Below are 24,434 nucleotides of genomic sequence, written 5' to 3'. Positions count from 1 at the left end.
CCTGATAGTCAAACACGACCTTTCGTTGTGTTTTCTTTCTCTTAGTGTAGTGCGTGATGGTGAATAATAGGTGGTTTATCATTGGTGGTCGTTTTGTTTCTTTTCTTTTCTCTATTTTCTAGAAAAAGTGCATATATATATCCTTTTTTCTTCTTTTTTTTCAAATTCCAGTTCTTTTATTTTTTTTATTGCTTATTTTTATCTTTGATCCTTTTAGAAAAGTTTTTATGTTTTCAATTTAGTCATTAAATTATAATTTATCATATATTATTTTTTTCAATTCACTATTTATTCTTTTGATTTCTGATTTTTTTTCCCTTCCTTGTATTTTTATTAAAGTTTTATTGGTTTTCAAATTATTTATTCTTTTGATTTCTAATTTTTTTTCCTTCCTTGTATTTTTATTAAATTTTTATTGGTTTTCAATTTCATCCTTCAATCAAAGTCTATATTTTTTTATTTTTTTCAATTTAACACTCATTCTTTTGATTTTTTTTTCTTTTGTTAAAGTTTTCTTTCTTTTCAATTTAACCCTTAAATTTTTTTATGCCCTTTAATTTATTTTTTAGCTTGATTTTCACCCTCATTCTTTTAATTATGATTTTTTGTATGATTGATTTTTTTTTCTTGGTTTCATCTTTCTATATTTGATTTGTTTAGAATTGAGCTTTTTTATTTTTTTTATTTGTTGTGATTCTGATATAATAGCACTAGTTACGAGTTTTAAGAGTTAATATGGTTAGGGATCCTTTTTTTCTTATTTTTATTTATGATTTTATCATTATATGTTATTTTTTATTAAAAAAATTGATCTTATAATTATCTTCAATTTTTTTTATCAATTTATCCGAGTCTCATGATTTAGACAATGAGTTTTGCATGTCTTTTTTTAATAGAAGTTTTTAAAAAAAGTTATTTTGTTTTGTATTTAGTTTTTGAAGATTGTTTTATTTTATATGCTTCATTTTATTAAAAAAAATAGTTACTTTAAAATAATATTTCTAATATGTCCGGTCATGCATAATATTTTTATTATTATTTTATTCACTTAGTTTCATATGTATTTATATTTATATTATCTTTTATTGACTTTGATAAATAAATTTGATAAACATAAATAAATAAATATCTTATTTTAGGGAATCAAATGTCTTGAAATGTATTCATCTCTTAATTTTTATAATTTTTTGATTTATTGTTAAAAGAAATTTTGTATTTATTTTTATGAATGATTATCAATTTATTTAATTAAATAAGTAAATAAATTTTTTGATTTACACTTTAAACTTTTTTATATAAAAAATATATCAAAATCACTTGTATATTTATTTTTATTTTTTAAAATACAATCCGCCGTGGAAGCGGATGAAAGAGCTAATTAAGATAGATTTATGGTCTAATTATTGGACTTTGGCCCGTGATTTATGAAATCGAGGGGGGGAGGTATTAAAGACGAGAAAATAACAAGTAAAGCTGTGATGTAAAAGAAAAGTAAAGAAAAAGAAAATCAAATTTAACACATAAACTGTGTCAATTCGGCAAAGAAGTCCCTATGAATACTTTGTTTTACCAAATTTACTCTAGGTTCATCACATTTTATCAATTCAACACAATTAGATTGAATTATAAATAAACCGTGATGCATTTACATTTTACCGTATGGCAAGGGATCCTGTTGTTTACAAATCAATCCAAACTGGGTTGAATTGATAAAATATGACAAAAATAGGGTAAATTTGCTGCATATTGTTTTGTATAGGGCTTTCTTGCCGCATTAAGGCTGAGTTGGGGGATTTTCAAACAAGAAAAGTCCAGATTGCAAGTAGGGTTCAAGAGCTCCATGTCTTGACCCGAAACAAGAACTTCTGAAAGCCCTACAACGACCTTCACTGTCTTTGGCAGATCTTTGGCTGCGTTTTCTTAGCGGAGAGAGAGAGAGAGATCAAAGAGAGAAAGTAACTCAAGAAAAGAAAAATGTCAAGACAAGCAAAAAGACTTGTATCATCTTTGTCTTCAAAGATTTCATCTTTCTCCTATTCACAGTCTCGCTCTTTCACGGCGGCTCCTCCTCCACCACCAGCAGTGTTCGTTGACAAAAATACAAGGGTTATTTGTCAAGGAATCACCGGAAAGAATGGAACTTTTCACACCGAACAAGCTATTGAGTATGGAACTAAAATGGTATATAATTTTCTTTTCTTTTTTTAATTGTGTATGATGTGTTCTTTGATTGAATTGTGTTGCTGGGGTATTGTTACTTTGTTACTTTGACACTGGGTTTTTTCTGTTTCGGTCGCCAATGGAACAAATTGGCATAGTTGGTTGTATGGATGCATATTTGTGATATTTATGGAGATGATTTCGTTTTTCTTGCTTGTTTATGTGTTTTTCTTGTTTTAGTTACTGATTTGGTTACGGTAGAGAGCAATGTGCTTTGTTGAATTGAAAAATGTGATTTTGTAGCTGTTAAGTTGCTTTTATTGCTTAGAATTTTGACGCAGTGAATTTAATTTCGTATGTAAAACAATTAGGATAGATACTTTGCAATTTTTTTATGAAGATAATGAATCAGATTGTACAGCTGTACTGTATTGTTGCTTGCTAGTTTAAGTTTTCAATCATGTAAGTTTGTTCGATGACTGGGAGTTTGAATCTCTTACTGCATGTTTAGGTTGGTGGAGTGACACCTAAGAAGGGTGGGACAGAACACTTGGGACTTCCTGTTTTCAATTCAGTCGCAGAAGCAAAGGCTGAAACTAAGGCTAATGCGTCTGTGATTTATGTTCCTCCACCTTTTGCTGCCGCGGCAATTTTGGAGGCAGTTGAAGCTGAATTGGATCTTGTTGTGTGCATTACTGAAGGAATTCCTCAACATGACATGGTAAATAGAGTTTAATGTTCGCTGATCATTGAGTATTATTAGCTTTTAAAGCTGGGTAGATGGCTCCTTCTTCTTCCTTTCTTTTGTGTTTTCTTGTTGAGTTACTTATTGTGTCCTTGGTTGTGATTTTGCTTTTTATTTAAATTTAGCTATTAAAGAAAAAGGGCTATAATGTTGCTGCATACTTTGGCATGCTGGCATGTGTAAAGCGCAATTAATCTTATTTATTTATGTTCATCTACAAAGGATAAGTGGTTTACTTAATCATGTGGGAAGTTGTAATTTGCATTTGTGATTACTGAAGGCACTTCAGTGTATAATACTTGAATGTTGGTGACCATGGTGCATCGTGATCTTTAACTGCCTTATTTCCTTACTCTTTACTTATATTAGTGATTCTGTAGTAGTTTCAACCACCCTCGTGCATTTTATGTTGCACCATCAAAAGAATAATGGTTATGTGTAGTCACTGCTATAGACATAGATAGTTGTTAAGATATTAAAATGTGACACTGATGTTAATTTTTATCAACTACAGGTTCGTGTGAAGGCTGCTATAAAGAAGCAATCAAAAACCAGATTAATTGGTCCTAATTGCCCTGGCATTATCAAACCTGGAGAATGCAAGATAGGAATCATGCCTGGATACATTCACAAACCAGGGCGTGTAGGAATTGTTTCTCGATCTGGCACACTGACTTATGAGGCTGTAAGTCCAAAGTTTCATGGCATGCTTTTGTCCATTTGCTACATATGCCCTGTTCATCAATGTTTACCACCTTGTAATATCTCTTGCTTAAAAAAATTGTGTCAAGCATTGGCACACTATTAATATGTTCACAATGCTATTAGGCCACCTTTTCAATGACCGTGTTTTTGTTCATTTGGTAAGTTTTTTCTATGCCCTGTTAATCAAGGTTTACTGCCTTGAAAATCTAGTTTGCTTAAAAATAAGAAAATCATGTCAAGTGTTAGCTCACCATTAATGTTTCCATAACCTTGATAGTCTGCATATGACATTAAATACTGATTACAAATAGTCATTTTCAACTTGTGATTGACTTTATTTTTAAAATGTGTTAGGTTTTCCAAACAACTGCGGTTGGGCTAGGGCAATCTACCTGTGTAGGTATTGGTGGTGATCCTTTTAATGGGACAAATTTTGTTGATTGTGTGAAGAAGTTTCTTGCTGACCCTCAGACAGAAGGTGAATTTCTTAACTGGAAGAGGTTAATCACAATTTTTAAATTTCATGAAATGTTTTGTTATTTTTCAGAAACTTTTATGGTGAAAGTATGGTCTTTTATGTATGCATCAATAATTGTTCAAAGTCTATTTCATGAAGAGGGTTGTAGATAATTAGATGTATTTGGTTTGGTTTTAACAGAAGGGTATTAGAAGTTAGAAGATTGTTTCACGATAATAGTATTCAATATAATCACATATGAATTGTATTGCAGGCATCGTTCTTATTGGTGAGATAGGGGGGACTGCAGAAGAGGATGCTGCTACTCTAATCAAGGTAAGCTATTTAGATTTAGGGGATGGTTTCTAGGAAAGAAAAGAAATATTAAGGGAGAGGAATAAACAAATTTTTCTAGCATAGATTCATTTGTATAGAGGGATAAATCTGATTCTGATTCTTTGGCAAAAATATGCAGCATGAGGAATCGCTTAAATAATCTTTTCTGTAAATTCTTAGTTATGATTAACATGCATGTGTGAGCAACCTGACAACATGTTTAGTCTGACTGTTAAAAGTTCTAGTCTATCAGATCTTTAAGATAGCCTAAATCGCTGTATTTAGTGGTATATGCAGCTCCATGGAAACTTGCTTGGTTTACCTTGCAGTTTTTTTCCCACTTTGATAGGATGTTATGATATATATGTTGCTTGATGAATTAAACATTTATTCACTTTCAACTCTATATAGGTTTTGTTTTGAATTAAAAATATTTTTTCTTCAAGGAATATTTCCATTCTTTCATTTTGGCAAATGACAATTTGATTTTGTGCAACTGAAACAGGAAAGTGGAACTGAAAAGCCTGTTGTTGCATTTATTGCTGGAGTTACAGCTCCACCTGGACGCCGTATGGGTCATGCTGGAGGTATTTTTGTGTCTTCTACAGTGATACTTTCTCAGTTATGCTCATTATATTTTGTGCAGTTATACACAGAACATGATCGGTTGGGCCATTGTTTCATGAGATATCAATGAAATGTGAAAAATAAATTAAAGACTGTTATATGACCTGCATTGTCTTTATATGATCTACTTGCAATCTTGATGTAAATGGAGCCCTTTTCTTCTATGAAAGTCTAATAAAGAATTCATGTCCTAATAATTATAAATTCATTAGTTCTCGCTTCTTAGATGGTTTTGGCATGTCTATATCTTGTAGTTGTTTCTTTTTTATTGGCTTTTCCTTATGTGGTCAATGTCCACATTAGGTTTTATGTTTTCCTCACAATGATATATGCAGAGGCATTGTTGAGTTAGGTTTTTGAGTATTGGTACGAACTGAGATGCCAAACTTCAATTGGCTGAACAAAGTACCTGTTTCAACTAAAAAGGTTCTTTGTAAATGGTGAGCATTGCTTACTATTGTTTTTTTTTTTTTTTTTAGAAAGTACCTGTTTCAACTAAAAAGGTGCTTACTATTGTTTTTTTTTTTTTTTTTTTTTTTTTTTCGTCCAGCCATTGTGTCTGGAGGAAAGGGCACTGCTCAAGACAAAATCAAAACATTAAGGGATGCTGGGGTGATAGTGGTTGAATCTCCAGCGAAGATTGGCACTGCCATGCTTGATGTGTTCAAAGAGAGAGGTCTCGTGAATTAGTTTTGTTGGGATACACATCCAGCTTAAAATACATCATTTTATTTTACACTTTTCTTTGAAAACTAAATTCAAGAAAAATATCTAACCTAAATATTTTCAATGGCCTGCTTGATGGGGCATGCTTCAGGAGAGGAAAGATTGAATTTGTGAATTTTTCCACGTTCATTGACAACACGCTGCTGCCAAAATTGTTTTTGTGTAGCCTATAGAAAAGACTTCGATCACAATTTGGTATGGTATTGTTATGTTATTGTCTTTGTTGCAATCTAAACCAGGTTAAGTAAAAGGGTTGAAGAATCATTAATAATTATTACTTGTAAACTAAAACGGGTGGGATAAATATTTTGCAGTCAGCATTGGTCATCCTCTCATAAAACATTGTGGATGAAATTGTATATTTTTGTAGATTTTAGTTTGGTATTTTGTACAATTTGATCCCAATTGAAGGTTAATTGTTTTTTAATGCTTAGTTAATGTTGAAATTGAAAGAAGAGGAACTGAATTGAAATAAGCTCCAAACATGGGCGGTGTGTCAAAGATTGTATGAAAAATCCACTTAGATTCTCAATTTTTAAAAATAGTGCAATATATATCATTTAGTTTCCTTCAATTTTTTTAAAAATTAATTTTCATACATGAGTTCATTTATATTATATTTTAGTCCATAATTAGAGGGAGGGAAAAGAGAGAGAGTTGTTAAATTCCAGTGTGAAGAGAAAAATTTCTTGGTGTCCACAAGTTTTATGAGGTGTGAGGGATTTCATGGTATTTTTTTAGAGCTTTGACAATTCAAGACAATATCCATTTATTTAATCATTTCTTCTTCTTCCCCATAAAAGAAACCGTTCCAAACTTTTGTAACTTCCTTGGTTTGCCTCCTACAAACCAATTGTCAAACTGTCAATACCTTTGCTGCTAGTTCTACTGTGTGTTAGTATGCTTTGGATTGTTTGTTGTGTAAGTCCCCACTCTTGTTAGCTCATTGTGCCGATAAGTCAATGTTGTTGAATCATTAGATATAAACTGTTATTGAATCTGCCGCAACCTCTGCAAGCTATCATTCATGTCAATTATGTTTTCCCTAAGTCTCGGATTGTCCATCATCCAAATTTATCGTCAACCCCTACTGTCGACGATGCTTATCTCATCAATGTTGTCGATTTCACAATTGTTCCACTGTGTCGTTTTAGGATAGTTATCGTTAGCATACCACTAATGAATTTAACCCCGTTACAAACATCTCCTACCAAAAAAAAAAATTATGTTCTCGTCGACCCAAACCTGAAGTGTGTGTATGTGCAGAATTTTTCACTAATATTTTACTAGTACCTATTGTGTATTAGCGGGTTTGGTTATCAACTTTTTTACAAGTAAAAAAGAAGAAGAAAAGGAAAATGAAGAAATCATCTTGATTTTTTTCATTTATTCTTTCTTTCAATTTTATTATTTTAATTTTTTTCTAATTTTTTTATTTTTTATTCATATATTTAAGTAAAAAATAAATTTGAAAAGAAGACTATTAAAACCATAATTCATGACTTAAATCATTGATTTGGTGAATCAAACTGCAGAACATAGTTTAATTTAATAGATTTTTGTCACAATAATTTTTTATAAGAAAATGCCATATTGAAATTTTTTTATAAAACATTTGGTATGCTTTAAATTGGTATTCCTGTGATATGTTTTATTTTGGTTTTTATAGAATTAATTGATTACAATTTGCTTTTTAAAGGGTTTTTAATCATCTTGATTTAAAAAATAAAAATAAAAAACACTCAATCCACGTTCCATATGGGTTCTGAACAACGTGTCTTTTTTAATCTAATGTAATTTTATAGTTGTAGCTTGTGTTTAGATTTGAATCCAGTGATGATGCAAGTCTATGATAAACCAAGTAGGTTCTTTTCAATGTTTTTTTACGAACTTAAAGCATCCATTTTCATGTCTGCTTCACTGTTATAGCTAGCAACCTACGATTACCATGCTCTCGTTCTACCTTGTAGCAGTACTTTTTTTTATATAGTTTTGAGAAAGAAAGGCCGCGGCTATAATTAGAACATAGTAGCTAGTTTGGATTTAGGAGACAGTTACAGGGAAGGAAAAAGGAAACATAAAATGAGAGTAAATAAGGGATGAGATTTTTGAAACATTCTTTCATATGCTTAAGCCTTTGGGAATAATTGAAGTATGTCAACAGATCATTTAGGCTAAAAAAGACCGCTCATTTCCAACTCAAATCCTCATTCTAAACTTAAACTATACATCAAATCTACTGAAATGGTTGCTACTTATTCAAAACCCATAAATGGTTAAAGACACGTTGAAATTGTATGATTTTCAAGATAATTTTTTTGAGAATTTATTTTAAAAACTTCATGTAAGTTTAATAAGAAAATGATTCTTTTAATAAAAATAAATAATTTTTTTATATTGATTATTGTTTGTATTAAATGTTATTTTTGCTATTTAAAAACATAATAAATTAATTTATGTTCCTTTTAGTCATTTTATATATAACATCAATCACAACTATATTTTTAACAAAACATACCATAACATGATTTTTGAAAGAAAAAAAATCAAATCATAATTTTAACCAAACACATATTTTACATGAACTAACCATAACTCCAGTGCTTGGTCTAGTGATGGAAGGGGCTTGTCTCCTTCCACTACACCTGGGTTCGAGCCCTGGTGTGCACACCTGTCACCCCCACGGTGCCTTACATGCCTATTGGGTTTGCAGGGTATTCAGTGAGCCGTGGGGATTAGTCGTGGTGCGCGCAATCTGGCCCGGACACCCCACATAAATCAAAAAAAAAAAATTCAAAATCACTTTTATTAAATTACAACCATGATAATTACCACAAAAATAAACACACATCTCCTTGGCATGAAAAGATAGGCAAAACAATACCTAAAAAGGCTAAAACAAAGGAATATGTTCTAATTAAAATAAACAGTTCATAATTAAAGGAAATAAAACATCTAATATAAACATAAAGACTTGTGTTTTGATTAGGATAGGCTTGTATTTTGACTAAAGATTCTTGAAACTATATTTTTTTTTAGCTTATATCTACCATTTGATGCAAGTTTAAGGACAATAAAACATCTAAGATAAACTCTTTTCATCAAAAAGAATTAACTGAAATCTTCTAACCAAATATCGAGGCAATTGGGAAAAAAAACTAAAATAAATTATGTGATGCAATTAATAATTAATCAAATATTATATGATTAAATTGAAAAAAAATAAAAAAATAAAAAAACTCAAACTGTAATGTATATATATATATATAAAATTCAAGCTCTCGTACCTGAATGACCCATAGCTCCCGAGTCTCCAAAAAAAGGCCCATGCACATGGGTTTGGAACAACTTACATGTTTAAGTCTCTTCTTCTTTTTCTTTTTTTTTTTGTCATATGCCCCTTAGTTTTTGGAGGAAAAATTAATAAGTAATGCGGTCGCCTACCTTACTTGGATTCTAAAAAATCAAACTAAGTTGTTTTAAACAAAGAAATACTCATTTTAAATCATATTTTAATCCAACAAACCAGATAAAAACAACCTAAACACCTTATAAAACATATAGTCTTTAATAACTCAAAAATTTGTTCCAAAACACATAATCAACCTGAAAACTACAAATCTTTTTTAGCTCAGATTAATCGTGCAAGGAGAGAGAAAATTTATAATTTGAAAAGTTAAAAAATCAAAATGAACTTTTAAACTCATATTTTAAAATACCATCTTTTCATGCCTTATTTTTTATTTTAATGTCCTGTCTTTAAATCTTGTTGTTCCTTAATAAATATGCTTTAATTAACTATCAATTTGGACATAATTAAAAGAAGAAGAAAAAAAAATACTTGTAGCAATCCATGCTAATTTATCTTATATCTAGTTAAACAGTGACATGGAAACCTTTTCAACCAAAACCAGTTTATTAACAAAAGTAGCTCCTAGTTTTAGTCATCTAAAACTAACAGCAGCAATTAACAAAAGTAGTTCCTAGTTTCTAGTTACAAGGTTTGAAAGGTTTCTTCCTTTTCAACTAGAAATGGCCCCTGCCCCTATTATCCCTCCATAAAAAATAAAAAATAAAAAATAAAAAAAAGCACTGTCCACTTGCACCACTCAAGCCCTGCTTAGTGCTTCCTCAGGACTAGAAAACATTTCACTTTTCAAGTCCTCTAACAATACCATGAACAGTTCCGGAATCCATGCACTCTGTCGCATCTTTGATTGACACTTGACACAAAGCTCCATGTCTTGTGCAGTCCCAGACAAGAAGAAGGATAAGACCTCTCAAGCCCCCTAACTAAACCCCACCCCGACATAAAAATAGTCCAACATAGCATTGTGTCCCATTCCACAACAAGCAAGCCAACTATTTTTTTGAATGCTTTAGTTTGAATCATGTTTTTTGAAACCGATCATAACCTAAAATAATATTTGTTTTATAACAGAATTCTAGTTTTATGTTAGTTACAATCCACCATGAGTATTATGATTGGAATAATTATCATGTCATAACCAAATATAATATTTGATCGAATATAACATCCTTCACACTCTAAATATATAATTTTAAACAAAATTATCTTTTTCCCCGAATTTATTTATGTAATGTGTTTAAAACTAATTACTTTGCATAAATATCAACCTCGATGTATTGATTGTATTATTTAATTAATAAATATTCAATGACTCTTGAGTTTCAAATATTCTACATATTATGTAACCATAAATCTCACATTTGTATCCGAACTAAGGTATGCAACTATGGTTTGGCTATTGATGAAGCCATGGAAACTTCAGATTAAAATAAGCTTTTTCATGACTATGAATAGGTTTCACTTGGCTGACAAGTTAATGGGGTGATTGGACTTGACCACTGTTTAACAGAATAATGAAGTGACTTCAATGCTTTTCCACTTCAGTCCCTTGAGTTTTATTTATTTATTTTAAATTATTTCAGATTTTTTTTTCTTATTTTGGTTAATTAGATGGGATGGTATTGTTTTCTTTTTCGAGGAAAAGGTAATATGAAATCATAAAATAGTTGGGTTATTCTTTACACATGATGTTATTTTGCACATCAACGAGAAGTTTTTTATTTTTTTAAGTTGGTATATTTATACTAGTTTACATACATTATAAATTATTTTTAAATCTATCAAGTATCGTATAAATCTAATAAATAAGTAAAATATCATAAAAAATAAAAAATATATACTAATAAAATTAAATTTAAATGTAAAAAAAAAAATCTCTTTCCTCACTATACTATAATCTCAAGTACAAAAATCTTTTTTTTTTATTTACATGGGTGTCCGGTTCAACTTGCGCGTACCACGATTAATCCCCACGGCCCACTGAATACCCTACAAACCTAGTAGGCATGTAAAGCACCACGGGAATAATAAACGTGCATATTAGAACTCGAATTCAAGTACAGTGAAAGAAGACAAGCTCCTTCCATTACAAAACCAAATAAAAAACTTTTTTCTTTACATACGGCGGGGTAGTTTTTGACAATCATTTATGAAATTTTTTTCCCATTGCTTTTCAAATCTAGTCAAAGGCTTCTTTTTAAGCATTTATTCTTTATGCAGAACCATCAAGCTTAGTACAGTAGTTTCCACCTAACCCAATTCTCATTGCATCAGACCACATCAAATGTTAAAGCCAATGTTTTCCTGCTACTGTACCTTTCACTTTGCTGATTACCTTTTTCATATATATATAAACTGTAATTTTTTTAAATACAATAAACAAAGTGCAATTTTAACTAAATTATAGGAAGTTAGGTGTAAGTTTTCCTTAGGAAAAAAAGGGATAACTAGCCAAAAATAAAAGAAATTAAAAAAATCAATGACTAGACTGGAAGAAGCGGGAAAATGAAAAAAAAAGTGCAATTATGAGCAAAACTAAAAGAAATTGTAAGAAAAAGTTGCGATTGATGAAGAAAATTAAAATTAAAAATCCAAGGGTAAATTGGAAAAGCTGATAAACTTGGATGATCGATTTAAAAAACCAAAACCTTCCCTCATTAAGTGAAAACAACACTGTTTCGCCTGAAAAAACACCGATATAGTCATGCACAGTACCATCTTTAACCTTTTTCTGTTGCAGCACCTCCAAAATACTCCCTGCTGAAAAACCATTAAGATTATGTTTGGAGATGAGATATAAACTATATTTTAAAAAAAATTAATTTTTTTTGTTCGTTAAAATTTTATATATTTTGAATTGTTTTTATATATTGATATTAAAAATAATTTTTAAATAATTAAAAAATTATTAATATATATTTTAATATGAAAAATTATTTAAAAAATACCCACAATCATATTATCAAATATCAAATAGGCTTTAAAAACACCACCTTCCCTGCACATTCCCTTTCTCACCACCGCCTATCCCGTGCTAAAAACCCCCTTGAAACTTCATAAAACAAAAAAATTAAAATTGTCAAAATATTATTTTAATTTAAAATTTTAAATAGTGAGATAAGATTTTAAAAAATAATTTATATTATTTTAAAATAAAAAAAGAGCATTTAACTATAAATTTTCTAAGAAAAAGGTGACATTGGAGCTAGAATTCGTCCCAGTAAACCGAGGCCCTGATAACACTTGCATACGTGTCAAATATGCAAAATCATAGCTATTGCTATTGCAATATTCATGGACGCTATTCGTTCCATACCTTTTAATTTTATATTTTATTGGCTTTGCTTTTACATTAGCTTCTTTTTGTATTTTCAATTATACATATGTGTAAAAGTTCATATTTGGAAATAAGTTTTTATGCAAAATGCCTGTCTATGCATATTTATTATTCATTCGTGCATTTTTATTGACTTGGCCTTGTTTCGTAAATATTTATTTTGAAAACAGATTACTATTCACTTATGTATTCTTTATTTTATTTTATAAATTGAGCTTTCATTTTTTATATGTATGCATGTGTATGAACGTGTAAATATTCATTGATGAAAAAAATAATAATAACATAATAATTTTTTATCAAGTTAGTATCATGTTTTGATAAAATTTTAATTTTAATAATTAGCTCAAATGTGTTTTCTGCTTTTTCAAGACTAATGTAAACTTACACGACATTTTTAATCTTAGGACAGCCGATAAATTTTTATTAAGTTAATAAATAAAACGAATCATATGTTAATTAAACTTGATTTTTAACAATGCTAGGTCAACATATTTATTTCTAGAGGATACTCACATATGTAATATTTTTAAAACAAATTAAATAATTTGTTAATGACTTCCATTTCTAAAAACCAGGTTTGATCTAGATTGAATACAACATGAATTTCATCTCAAGAATTTATTAAGCTGTTGGGCTCGTGTTGATCATCCATTAACAACAACCTAGTAAAGAAGTCCTTTTGTATCAACACTCATTGTCTTTGTTGTTTTTTTAGCATAATGTAGTTATAATTATTTTTTAAAAATTATTTTTGATAAAAAATATAAAAAAATACCAAGAAACAGATATTTTTTTAATTTTAAAAAAATAATTTTAAAATACAAAACAAACAGATACTCTACTCGCTAAAAGCAACTTCTATTTAGCCTGTCCTGAGAATCCTTCAATTTAATCATAATAACATGTTTGTTTTGCTCGCTAAATCATGAATATTAATAACTAGTTGGCTGAGTTGCTTTCAATGCAAGCGTGTGCAGATATGATCTCTTAGTTCAAAATTTAATGCTCTCTATATTTTCTAGTATCCAACTTTTATTTATTTATTACGATATATATGATTAGTAGAAAAATACGAGCGATTTATCTAGTAATATTTTACTTAAAATAAAAATAAAATAATACAAAAAGATATCAAAATAAATATTTAACATTTATGAAAGTTGCATGTAGAAAATGCAAAAAAACCTAAAATTACAGAGGGTTGAGCCAAGAGTTACAAGTAACATGATCCCTACATACTCCATAGCTATTCCATTTCCATATTTCCACCAACTTTAGCTCCACTTCCCTAGATTATCTCCAGAAAATAGACGGATTATCTTTCCTCCCAAAATTATTTCGAAACCCTAGAAATCCACACTTGAGTTTTTTTTTTTTTTATCTTGCATCCATAAATTTGGCGCCAAGAAATTTCAAAAACCCAATTCAGCACTAAATTATTATTAATTAATTGATGATAATAATGAATAATATTATCATATTTTATTTCACCCACAGAAACAGAAATAAAAATACCCCTTCCCTGCCTTAAGAAGAAAACCCTACCTTCTTTTTCTTAAAAACAAGAAAAACAAAAATGCTTAAAAAAAATCCCAGTTTCTCCTTATAAAAGGAAAACAGACCCTGTGTCCATCCACTGTAAAAATAAAACCGAAAAAGTCTCCTTTTATCCTCTGCTAATAAAAGCTTCAATCTTTTGTGATGGCGAGAGTGAGGAAGCGGCAGAAACCGGCGCAATCGGAGGCGGGGTTGGTGGAGGAAGCGGTGGAGAATGGTGGGTCAGAGGAGGGGGTTAAGGGGAATGTGGGGTTAGATCAAAGTAGTGAAATTGGTGAAGGGAAAGTAGAGGAACGTCGTGATATTGATAAAGGAAACGGGGCCTCAAAGATGGGAAATAGGAAGAGGAAGGTAAAGAAGAGGGAGATTGGAGCTGTTGAAGAGGAAAGGGAAGGTAGTGGTGTGGAGAAAGAGGAAGAAGGTGATTTGAAGGAGGCTGTGAGAAGGGGTAGGAAAAAAAGGAAGGGAAAGAAGAAAGAGAGTGATCGTGAGGAGGAGAAGGTGGAAGAAGAGAATGTGGAGAATGACGAAAAGGGGTTTTCTTCAGCTGTTGAGAGGAAGCAAAGGGTGGACTTTGTTGGGAATGAAGGAGAGAAAGAGGTGGAGAGTGGGGACGAAGATGAATTAGGTGAGAAAATTGAAGTGGATTTCGTCAAGAAGGAAGAGAGAGGGGTTGATGGAAAGATGTATGGGAAGTCTAGGAAGGTACAACAGGAGGTGGATGCCGAGGAAGGAGAGAAAGAGGTTGAAAATGGTAAAGAAGGAAAATTGGACGGGAGAAGGGAAGAAAAAGGGGCAGAGAAGAGGGGGCGGGAGGGAGGTAAATTCAGTGTGGATAACGAGGAAAGGAAAGAGATTGGAGAACTGGGTGTTGGAGGAAAGGAGAAGGTGAGATTTGTTAAGAATGAGGAGGACAGCGAGGGGGTTAAGGAAAGTGAAGGGGCTGTTGCTAGAGAGAATAAGGGCGGGAAGAAGGAAAGTGAATCGGGTAATGAGGAGGTGGAGAGCGAGGTAGGTAAGGACAATGGTGGTGATGTGGAAGAGAATGGCGGTTCATTAAAGAAGAGGCCGAGGAGAACTGATAAAAAGGTAAACTATGCTGAGCTTGATGCTGCATTAGATGAGGCAGTGCTTGGGGAGAAGCGCAGGAAGAGGAAGAAGAATGGAGTCTCAGAGAGTGATGGATTGGAAAGTGTGCAAAATAGTAAAAATGGTGATGCCAATCGTGGAAAAAAGAAAGTTAGTCGAAAAGGAAAAAAGAATCAGGAGGAGGAGAATATCGAGGGAGAAGAAGAGAAGGAAGAAAGTGGCGAAGGAGATTGTTTGATGATGAGCTCTGAAACAGGTTATGGGCTCAGGACTCGGAAAGAGCAAGTGGATCAGGGAAGCAAATCCAGGCGTGATAATGAGGTAACTAAATATCTTTGATTTGTTATTGATATTGTCTGTTCGGTTATTGATGGTTGTTTATGTTCCTGATTTTTTTTTTTTGCAGTTTATTGAGAATGTGTGTTTAATGTGTCATCAATGCCAGAGAAATGATAAGGGCCGTGTTGTTCGGTGTCTGAAATGTAAAAGGAAGCGCTATTGCATACCATGCTTGACGAAATGGTATACTGTAGGATTATTTGCATTATACCATTCAATTCTTGTTTTCTCACCGTATTTTTTTCTGTTGGAATTGGCATTATGGAATCTAAATTATCTTTAATTTATCCCTTTTGTGAATTATACTGATTCTGTTATCTATTATATAATTTGTTGTGAATTTCATGAACTTATGTGTAATTAGTATGATGGTTTTGTTTTAACAAAGATATATCTTGTTTCTAAATATAAATGCTATAGAGTTAACTGCTGGAACAGGTGATATCATGCATGATAATGTACCAATAATTTTGGTCTCAATTTTATTGCAAATCATGAGCAACATTATATTGTTAATATAAGTTAATTTAGCACATGATATACTGTTTTGGATTTTTAGGACTGGCTTTTATCATTTACAAGACAATGGCATAGCTTAGACATGTTTTAGTGGTTTTTTGAATCATCTTATAAATTCCTATAGTTTAATTTCTCCAAGATTGATTTTGTTACTAAGGAATTCTTTGTTCATGTTGTAGGTATCCTAAGATGACAGAGGATGAAATTGCCAATGCTTGTCCTGTCTGTCTTGGAAATTGCAACTGTAAATCTTGTTTGCGCCTGGATGCGCCGATGAAGGTATGTAATCCAACCTTGCAACTTGTACTTTAACGTGTATTTGTTAATTGTTTTAAATGCACGTGTGAGATGTAATAATTTTACCTCTTGTTATGTACTACAGGAACTGAAAAATTTAAAACTGGAAGTAAGCAAAGAAGAACAAGTGCGATACTCTGAGTTTTTACTTTGTGCGCTTCTTCCGTTTCTGAAGCAGTTAGATGAAGAACAAATGATGGAGAGAGAGATTGAGGCCAAGAGAAAAGGTAAGCACTTCTTTTACCCCAAATATATGGAATTTATTTGATAAAAAACTAAGTTTTGCCTTGTTTTTTTATCTAATTGCTAAACATTCTGCTTTAGGCATGTTTGAGATTGAGAAAAAAGGAATTTTGTAGACACAAAAGGTGTTGCTTTTATAGGATGAAATGGTTTTCTGTTGGTTTAAAGGACAAATTTCCAAGTCCTCCATTTTTTGCAATGATTTGTATTCTAACAACAAATCTTCTCTTTATTTCTTATGTTTTGTGTTTCCCTTCTTGTTTGGACATCAAAGGCCTTTCTTTTAGCTGTACTTGCTGTTACTTCCAAGTAATGGTCTTATCAATAAAAGGTTTTCTCACATATTTTGATTAATAAATTATCTGGAAGCATGTATTTTATTGGTGCAGGTAAATGTCTGCTTATCTATGTTTTACAATGTGCACACATTGTGAGTACGAGGGGGTGGCCAACGAGTGCTTGTGCATATGTCTGAAGAGAGTTGGCTTTGCTATCTGTCAGATCACTAATAGTTTATTTCTGCAGGTGTACCACTTGCGGACTTACAAATAGAGAATGCTAAATGCCCTGCAGATGAGCGCATGTTCTGGTGAGTTATATAGTTATTGGAGTTTCCCACCTTTTCATTTTCTTAGTTTTGATAATAATCCATAATTGTTTTTCAGTGATAATTGCAGAACTTCTATTTTTGATTATCACAGAAGTTGCTCAAATTGCTCTTCTGACCTTTGTCTTGCCTGTTGTCGAGAGATCCGTGCTGGACACTTGCAAGGTGGTGGGCCGGATGTGCTTATGGAATATATTAACAGAGGATTTGAATATTTGCATGGAGGGAAAGGCAAACCACAGGTTGAATCACAAGTTAAGTTACCTCAAAAGAATGAATCTGAGGATTTTATGGGGCCAAAGTCCGGATGGAAAGCAAATGAAGATGGAAGCATTCATTGTGCTTGTGATAGTGGCAATTTAGAACTAAAATGTTTGTTCCCAAACAAAAAAGTCAATTTTGCGGTTTCAGTGTCAGAGTTGGTAAAGAAAGTTGAAGAAATGTCCAAAAAATGGGAAACTGACTCTGCTAATGCTCCTGATGAACAATGTGCTTGTTTTAATTCCATTGGTGATCTTGATATCAGTAATGGTAACAGGTTATTAAAAGCAGCATGCCGAGAAGATTCTGATGATAACTATTTATTCTATCCAATAGCCAAAGATATCACAGAGGATGATTTGAAGCATTTTCAGTTTCATTGGAAGAGAGCCGAGCCTGTGATTGTTCGCAATGTGCTTGAAACTGCATCTGGTTTGAGTTGGGAGCCAATGGTCATGTGGCGTGCCTTCCGCCAGATCAAAAATGAGAAACATGACACACTTTTGGATGTAAAGGCAATTGAGTGTCTGGATTACTGTGAGGTCAGTATATTCACCTTTTTTTTTGCGTGCATTGAAGATGAAGTGTTGCTGGCTTTTACTGCTATTTTATGATAATCATTCTTGTTATATTCTCCATTTTTCATGATAATGATGGTTTCAATCCTATTGATATGCTATCATCTGTTGTGATGTTTAATGTGATGCTCAACTCTTGATGAATGCAGGTCGATATTAATGTCCATCAATTCTTCATTGGTTACACAGGGGGAAGGTTTGATGGTAAAAATTGGCCTCAGATACTGAAGCTGAAAGACTGGCCCCCATCTAAAACATTTGGTGAAAGTCTTCCACGACATGATGCTGAATTTATCTGTTGTTTGCCCTTTAAGGAGTATACACATCCACGCAGTGGACCTTTAAACCTTGCTATCAGATTGCCTAAGAATTCTTTGAAGCCTGATATGGGGCCAAAGACATATATTGCCTATGGATATCCTGAAGAGCTTGGGCGTGGAGATTCGGTAACTAAGCTTCACTGTGACATGTCTGATGCGGTATGTTTAGTTTCCTTTTCTTTTCTTGTTCAGATAAAATAAGATATATGGTGATAGAAAGAGAATGGAAGGTTAGAAATCAATAAAGCAACTGTCTAGAAAAGGTGAAAATTGAACTCTAAAATAGAAGTCGAGACAACTTGGTTTTCCAAACTCAAAGTGTTACAGGGTCGCATTTTGTAGTTGGCTTATAGAATGATGCTTTAATTGCTTCTATTCTGCTGATACCACATGCATAGGTTGGTTATCTTCCTAAACTTTTTCCAGGGATTTGTATGGTATCTTCTTCCAAATATTGCATAAAAATTTAAGTGAAATTGAATGTTTCTCTGTTGTATGAGTGTTGTTTTTAATAACTTTTGTTGACATTCAAAGGGTAACTGTCCTGTGCAATGGTAAGATTTTTTCTTCAGTTAGTGAGAAGACTGTTGAAAGAAGATTTCTATTAAGCATTCCCTTGCGAGGACTCTACTGGGATGAGCCAATGTGTTCTTGATAACGGCTGTTCTGATAATAATCAACTGTCAGATGTTATGATATGCAAAGTGTTAAAATACTATATGTGCTGTGGCTATCAGGATCAGAATCTGAGCAGTGAATCTTTAGTATCTATATGTGCTGTGACTATCAGGATCAGAATCTGACATCATTGCTAAATCTCATACTTTTAATAATGATTAATTTGTGCATATTAAATCTGGCTGTTTCAGGTAAACGTCTTGACGCATACTGCTGATGTGTCCAATAAAACTCATTATACTGAAATACAAAAGTTGAAGCTAAAGCACTTTGAACAAGACCAAAGAGAGCTTTTTGGAAAAAATCAGAATATGGATGGAGTTGATAAAAGAGAGCTTTTTGGGAATAGTCAGAATGCGGATGAAATTGATAACATGCATGGTGTTGATTCTGGTAGGTCTTTTACTGATGATAATGGATTATCTAGTGAAGCTGATGACCAGAATGAAAATTCTCTGTTTAATGTTTCTGCTTCATAATCTAGGGAAATGTAATGAGGAGGTTCAAAGCAGAAGTAGCGGGGATGGACCTATAAAGTGTGGAAATGAGTCAGAATGGATGGATGCTTTGGATGGAGGTGCTGTTTGGGACATTTTCCGGAGAGAAGATGTTCCTAAGTTGCAGGAGTATCTCAACAAGCACTTCAAGGAATTTAGGCATATCCACTGTAGCCCATTACCAAAGGTAATTGTGTATTGCTTAAAAAATCCAGCTCTCCTATCTACCTTTTCCCTGTGGTTACTCTTTACAAAATGGTATTTCTGACTTGGTAGAAAGAGTCTAGGTCCCATATTAGAAGGAAACTGTCATTTCAAATCTGACCAAGGTGGACCAAATAAATTGGGTTCATTGTGGCTTGTCTGAATTTTTAGCTGAAGTGCTTACATCCTGAAATTATCTCTCAATAAACTAGGGTTATTTCTGGTGTTGCAGGTGGTTCACCCCATTCATGACCAGACATTTTTTTTGACTCTAGAGCACAAGAGGAAGCTAAAAGAGGAATATGGTTAGTCCTGTGATCTATTTAATTGGTTTGGATTAATTATTTTCCTCTCAATTTTTAACATTTATAAACATGTTTTTGACACCATCATGAAGGAATTGAACCATGGACATTTGTCCAGAAACTTGGAGATGCTGTCTTCATTCCTGCAGGCTGTCCTCATCAAGTGAGAAACTTGAAGGTAAAATATATCTGTGTTTTGAAGAAACTTGTTTAAGACTTCAAAAAAGTGGTTTGCCTGGTAATTGCTGTTGGTTATTCTTTGGATGTTGAAATTGATGGCAGTGGCATTTATCAAGGATTAGGCAATATCTGAAATTAACATGTCCTGTTTTCCTCATTTCTTAACTGTCTTCATAAATATATTGCTAATTTATCAATCACTTTCTATGGTTGCCCGTGGCTGCTATTATGGCAATAATCTTAACAGGCGACCTCTGGAAGGTTTTTTTCTTTCTTTTTTGGGGGTAGTGCATTTCAGAACAGCATAAGTTGATTATGTTTATGGACTCTGGGTTCTCTAGGCAGCCTTAATCCAAATCCTCATGCCTTTTCAGTACATTCATGGCCTGATGGTGTTCCTGGTGCACAATGGTCCAGGTCCTAAAATTTTAGGGCACTGCATTAACAAACAATTCAGATTTCTTTAGATCTGATATGGATGCATTTTCTGTCTTTATTACGATGTGTGAGATTGTGATGATTTAGCTGTATAATTGACAAGGTTTGTACTAGAATTATCATGCAATATGCTTCTATTTTACAGTTCTTATTTTAAAAAGCTGAACCTTATATCTTAGATTTTAAATTCTTCTATTAAGATGGGAGCTTTGGTATTTAAATCTGTTCATTTGCCCCAGGGGCATATGCAAATATGAAAAGTAACGTAGGCTGAATCTCTGTGGTAACTAGCTTCTATCTTTTACAGTCTTGCATTAAGGTAGCAATGGACTTTGTCTCACCTGAAAATGTAGGTGAGTGCATACGTCTGACAGAGGAATTCCGTTTGCTTCCTCCAAATCATCGGGCTAAAGAAGACAAGTTGGAGGTATTTCTAATTTTACTTTCATGTCTATATAATAATGGAAGGTGCTGAAACATACATTATCTAAAAGGAACGGGTCTTTGGTAATAAGAATGTTTTCCTTGAGAAATTGTTTTGTGCATAGAGAATGGAATCTTTCAACAATAAGCTGGCCAGGTTTTGTTTGTTGTAGATGTTTCTTTTTTCTGCATATCACTTTTCTTAAAGGTCCAGTGGGTTTCTAGATCTAGATCAATATTATAGAACATGTATTAAGTAGGACATTCTTGCATCCATTTTTAGATTTATTCCATGGTCTTATTTTGGTTAATGCTAAAAAATTATAGGATCATGTCATAAGAGAAATTGAATTCAAATTCGAATTAAGTGGTAGAAAGGGTTGATCTGGACTTGAAATGATCTGTGCAGTCTTGCCCTGTGAATGCTAGGAAGAGTTTTAATTGCTATAGTATGTCAAACCCTTGGAGTTTCATTGAGTACTGCTAGGCTATTGCATGTTTCACAATAGAATAATCTCTAGTGCTTTTTAGTATAAGTTCTGCTTGTATATATAGTATCAAGCCCATCAAAATAATGAATTACATTGTAATATCTTAAAACTGTCCTGTACCAAACATCGTTTGAACTGTAATTGCATCAAAGTTGCCCGTGTTATTGTCACTAGTCAATATAACTCTTGATTCCTTGCATCATGATGGAAACTTTATCTTCACTTTGTAGCATCATGAATCCCAATAACTGACATGACATGTTTTATTTTTAGTAGCATTTACTCCAAATTTACTTGTTTATCATTCATTGGCTAAATCTAACCTGGGTGGGTATTTGATGCAGATAAAGAAAATGTATCTTCATGCTGCTAGATGGGCTCTTAATGTTTTAACAAATGGTGGAGAGTGAGTAACTATTCATTCATATTTCATTTATAAACTAGTATTTGTAGCAATATCCATGCCCCGCTTTAATTCTGTTTTCCTCTTTGCCATCAAATCATTGCCAAAATGTTTTTGCAAAATATGCTCATTTTATCAGTTTGGCATGATGCATTCCTGTATATATGGAGCATTTTGATATTTCTATGATAGGGCATGATGTATGATGAATGGAAAATGAATTTATTCTGTCCATAAAAGAATTTGCTGTATTTCAGCTGCTATACACATTTCCACTGAAGGTAACAGTGAAATGATATGTTTGATTTTAATTGATAAGTGGGACACTGGTAAAACCAGGTTATGAACATAGGAAATTTATTGAACATTTTCTGTTGAACTTCATGAAGGACATGTTAAACAATTCTATTTGTTATAATTTTGTGCTGCTGCAGTGCATAAAACATTCTTGTGCCTGTGTCATGACACAGTTTTAAGCCAGGCTTGGCTGTGAATGAAGGAAATTGAAATTACTCTTCAATGCATATTTAAATGTGAAATGCGTTTGTTTCTTTTGCTTACGGATGCTCATGCCCAAGGGGAAGATTACTTTTTTGCAGTATTGTGAATTTAATATGCATTTCTTTGTTAATTTGTTCAGAGCAATCAAGTGCTTTTGTTTTTTGATTTCAGAATGGACGAACCTGAGAAGGTCAAGAAAGAGCAAGCTAGGAGCAAGAAGAGGTCATAGGCAGGGCCATCTCCAGTCCTGCATCATAGTGAACACCTTAAAGCAGGAGTTTTTGGTTAACGTTTTACTCATGCTTCGGGCACATATGGTAGCCACTGTAAAAATTTCCCCTGTTCATAAGCAGATGTAAACTTTCATTTGGCTTAGCTAGCTGCTAATCAAACATGAGTATTGTTGAAACTGTTCCTGAATGAGATTGGTACACAGGAAGATGCACAAGCTTCAATGCTGCAGAATCTTTTTGGCTAGCACAGTATTTATTGTGCATGTTTGTAATTAATTATAAATGTTTAGATATAATCACTAGTAATCTGACCACGAGTCTTGTTTCTCTGCCATTTTCATCTTGAAACGCTTCAAAAATCTCATAATATCTTCATAATATTCAATGCTTGGTAATTTACAATAAGATGAGCCTGTACTTCGAGGGTTTAATTCTGGATGTGGCTGATATGAAGTGCCTGATACGTTTGTCCAAACTCTTGGCAGAACAGAACAATTTTTGAAGTGGAATGATAAGATTTGTCTTCATAAAAATGGCAACTTTTATTTATTTTAATGATACTAAAGAATAATTTTGAGGTCTCAGTGAAGTCAAATAATAATAATAGACTTTGATAAATATGGCTAACAAGATGGGAATCAATGACTTGATAGGCTAAGCATTAATAGCGTGGTAGATATAGGTCAAGTGGGATATTATGGATATCAACACAAGAAAGACAAGCATAGGAGGGGACCAGCTAGTAGCTCACCCTCAGACTTGTGTTTTCTGACTATGGATGGCCACAGCAACCAGAAAACCAATCCATTTTTTCTTATCAGGGTATTCTCCGGCCCCTACCGGCGCAGGAGATTAATCTCTGCTTTATAGCATCGTCTGGCACAGGTTTCATTACCAGCAAGGATTCGAACTGTGTTCGTCTCGTGGGGTGGAACTAGCTCCTCGCTGCTGGGCTCAACCCTCGTTGGTTACAGTAGCTTTTCTTTTTCTTTACACAGAAAGCAGACCAAGCAAGGAGAACAGCACTAATTAGAATTAACGTGTATTAAGAGCTCACATTTACTCTTTGGAAGTATTCTATATTACATGTTTATTGTTTGCATGTTTTGCAGCAGATTAATATATTTGATGGGGTTTTACATGGTAATAATTATCATTTACATATCTCTAATAACTAGGACTGTTAGGAATATTTTCTTCTTCTTCATTAGCCTCATCGAGATTATACAAGAAAAAATGCTACTTATATACACAAATTCCTAATTATGATTTTATTACCTGTTCATTACTCGAAACTTGAAAAGAAATCTAAAAGTACAACAAAATTGAAATGATCAATATCATGAAGCTAAAAATTGCAATTGCAAGCAAGGTTAATTCTTTTAATTTTTTAATTGGTTCAGGTAATTTATATTAATTTTCTAATGAGTTATAAAATTCAAGGTGATTAGAAATAAGATTGATATATTGAATAAGCAGTTAATTTTTAGTTCAAATAATTTAATCCATTCTCTCTAATTTATACTAATTTTCTAGTAAGTTATAAAATTTAAGATGATTAGAAATAAGATTGATATGTTGAATAATTGGTTAATCTTTTAATTCATATAATTTAATTTATTCTTTTTAGTTAAGGTATTTAATGGCTTAATACGAAAAATTCACATAATTGATAGCTAGTCAGGAACTTTAGATTCAGGCTGTGATAATTATAAATATTGAACTCAAAAGATTCATGTTGTGTTTTAAATTCATGAATTTTATCCTTTTATAAAGATGAAAGGCTGGAGCATAATTTTATTTTT

At 32.4% G+C, this 24,434-nt stretch overlaps 2 protein-coding genes across 3 annotated transcripts; both read left to right on the top strand.

The window, feature by feature from the left end:
• Positions 1-1,782: 1,782 nt before the first annotated feature.
• LOC105123937 (Succinyl-CoA ligase, alpha subunit) lies at positions 1,783-6,146 on the top strand. Its single transcript, XM_011023729.1, has 7 exons — positions 1,783-2,181; positions 2,672-2,881; positions 3,420-3,590; positions 3,965-4,088; positions 4,342-4,403; positions 4,909-4,990; positions 5,581-6,146. Exons 1-7 carry the CDS (start codon positions 1,975-1,977, stop codon positions 5,718-5,720), a joined length of 996 nt encoding a protein of 331 aa, XP_011022031.1. The 5' UTR covers positions 1,783-1,974; the 3' UTR covers positions 5,721-6,146.
• Positions 6,147-14,012: 7,866 nt separating this feature from the next.
• On the top strand, positions 14,013-22,935 carry LOC105123935 (lysine-specific demethylase JMJ25-like). Of its 2 annotated transcripts, none has more exons than XR_841974.1 (14): positions 14,013-15,433; positions 15,519-15,634; positions 16,150-16,249; positions 16,353-16,494; positions 17,036-17,099; positions 17,176-17,920; positions 18,106-18,435; positions 19,146-19,347; positions 19,439-19,638; positions 19,888-19,960; positions 20,053-20,138; positions 20,932-21,005; positions 21,837-21,898; positions 22,568-22,935. XR_841974.1 is itself a non-coding variant. In XM_011023728.1 (14 exons), the coding sequence occupies exons 1-14, from the start codon at positions 14,168-14,170 to the stop codon at positions 22,623-22,625; spliced, it is 3,564 nt and encodes a 1,187-aa protein (XP_011022030.1). In that variant the 5' UTR covers positions 14,013-14,167; the 3' UTR covers positions 22,626-22,935. The 2 variants fall into 2 exon arrangements, 1 of the variants encoding a protein (XP_011022030.1); XM_011023728.1 differs by having other exon boundaries at positions 20,886-21,005.
• Positions 22,936-24,434: the final 1,499 nt, after the last annotated feature.

The sequence above is a fragment of the Populus euphratica genome, unplaced genomic scaffold (genome assembly GCF_000495115.2).
Source record: "Populus euphratica unplaced genomic scaffold, PopEup_1.0 scaffold12.1, whole genome shotgun sequence".
NCBI lineage: Eukaryota > Viridiplantae > Streptophyta > Magnoliopsida > Malpighiales > Salicaceae > Populus > Populus euphratica.
Note: the sequence above shows the minus strand (reverse complement) of the source record. Positions and strands in the feature narration are given on the sequence as shown.

What these genes read in the sequence shown, in the direction of transcription:
- LOC105123935 (XM_011023728.1), top strand. Translation starts at nt 14,168, where the DNA reads ATGGCGAGAGTGAGGAAGCGGCAGAAACCGGCGCAATCGGAGGCGGGG. An exon ending in ATACCATGCTTGACGAAATG is followed by an intron (nt 15,635 to 16,149) that starts GTATACTGTAGG and finishes TTCATGTTGTAG; the next exon opens with GTATCCTAAGATGACAGAGG. An exon ending in ACTGTGACATGTCTGATGCG is followed by an intron (nt 18,436 to 19,145) that starts GTATGTTTAGTT and finishes TGGCTGTTTCAG; the next exon opens with GTAAACGTCTTGACGCATAC.
- LOC105123937 (XM_011023729.1), top strand. Translation starts at nt 1,975, where the DNA reads ATGTCAAGACAAGCAAAAAGACTTGTATCATCTTTGTCTTCAAAGATT. An exon ending in TTGAGTATGGAACTAAAATG is followed by an intron (nt 2,182 to 2,671) that starts GTATATAATTTT and finishes CTGCATGTTTAG; the next exon opens with GTTGGTGGAGTGACACCTAA. An exon ending in GCACACTGACTTATGAGGCT is followed by an intron (nt 3,591 to 3,964) that starts GTAAGTCCAAAG and finishes AAAATGTGTTAG; the next exon opens with GTTTTCCAAACAACTGCGGT.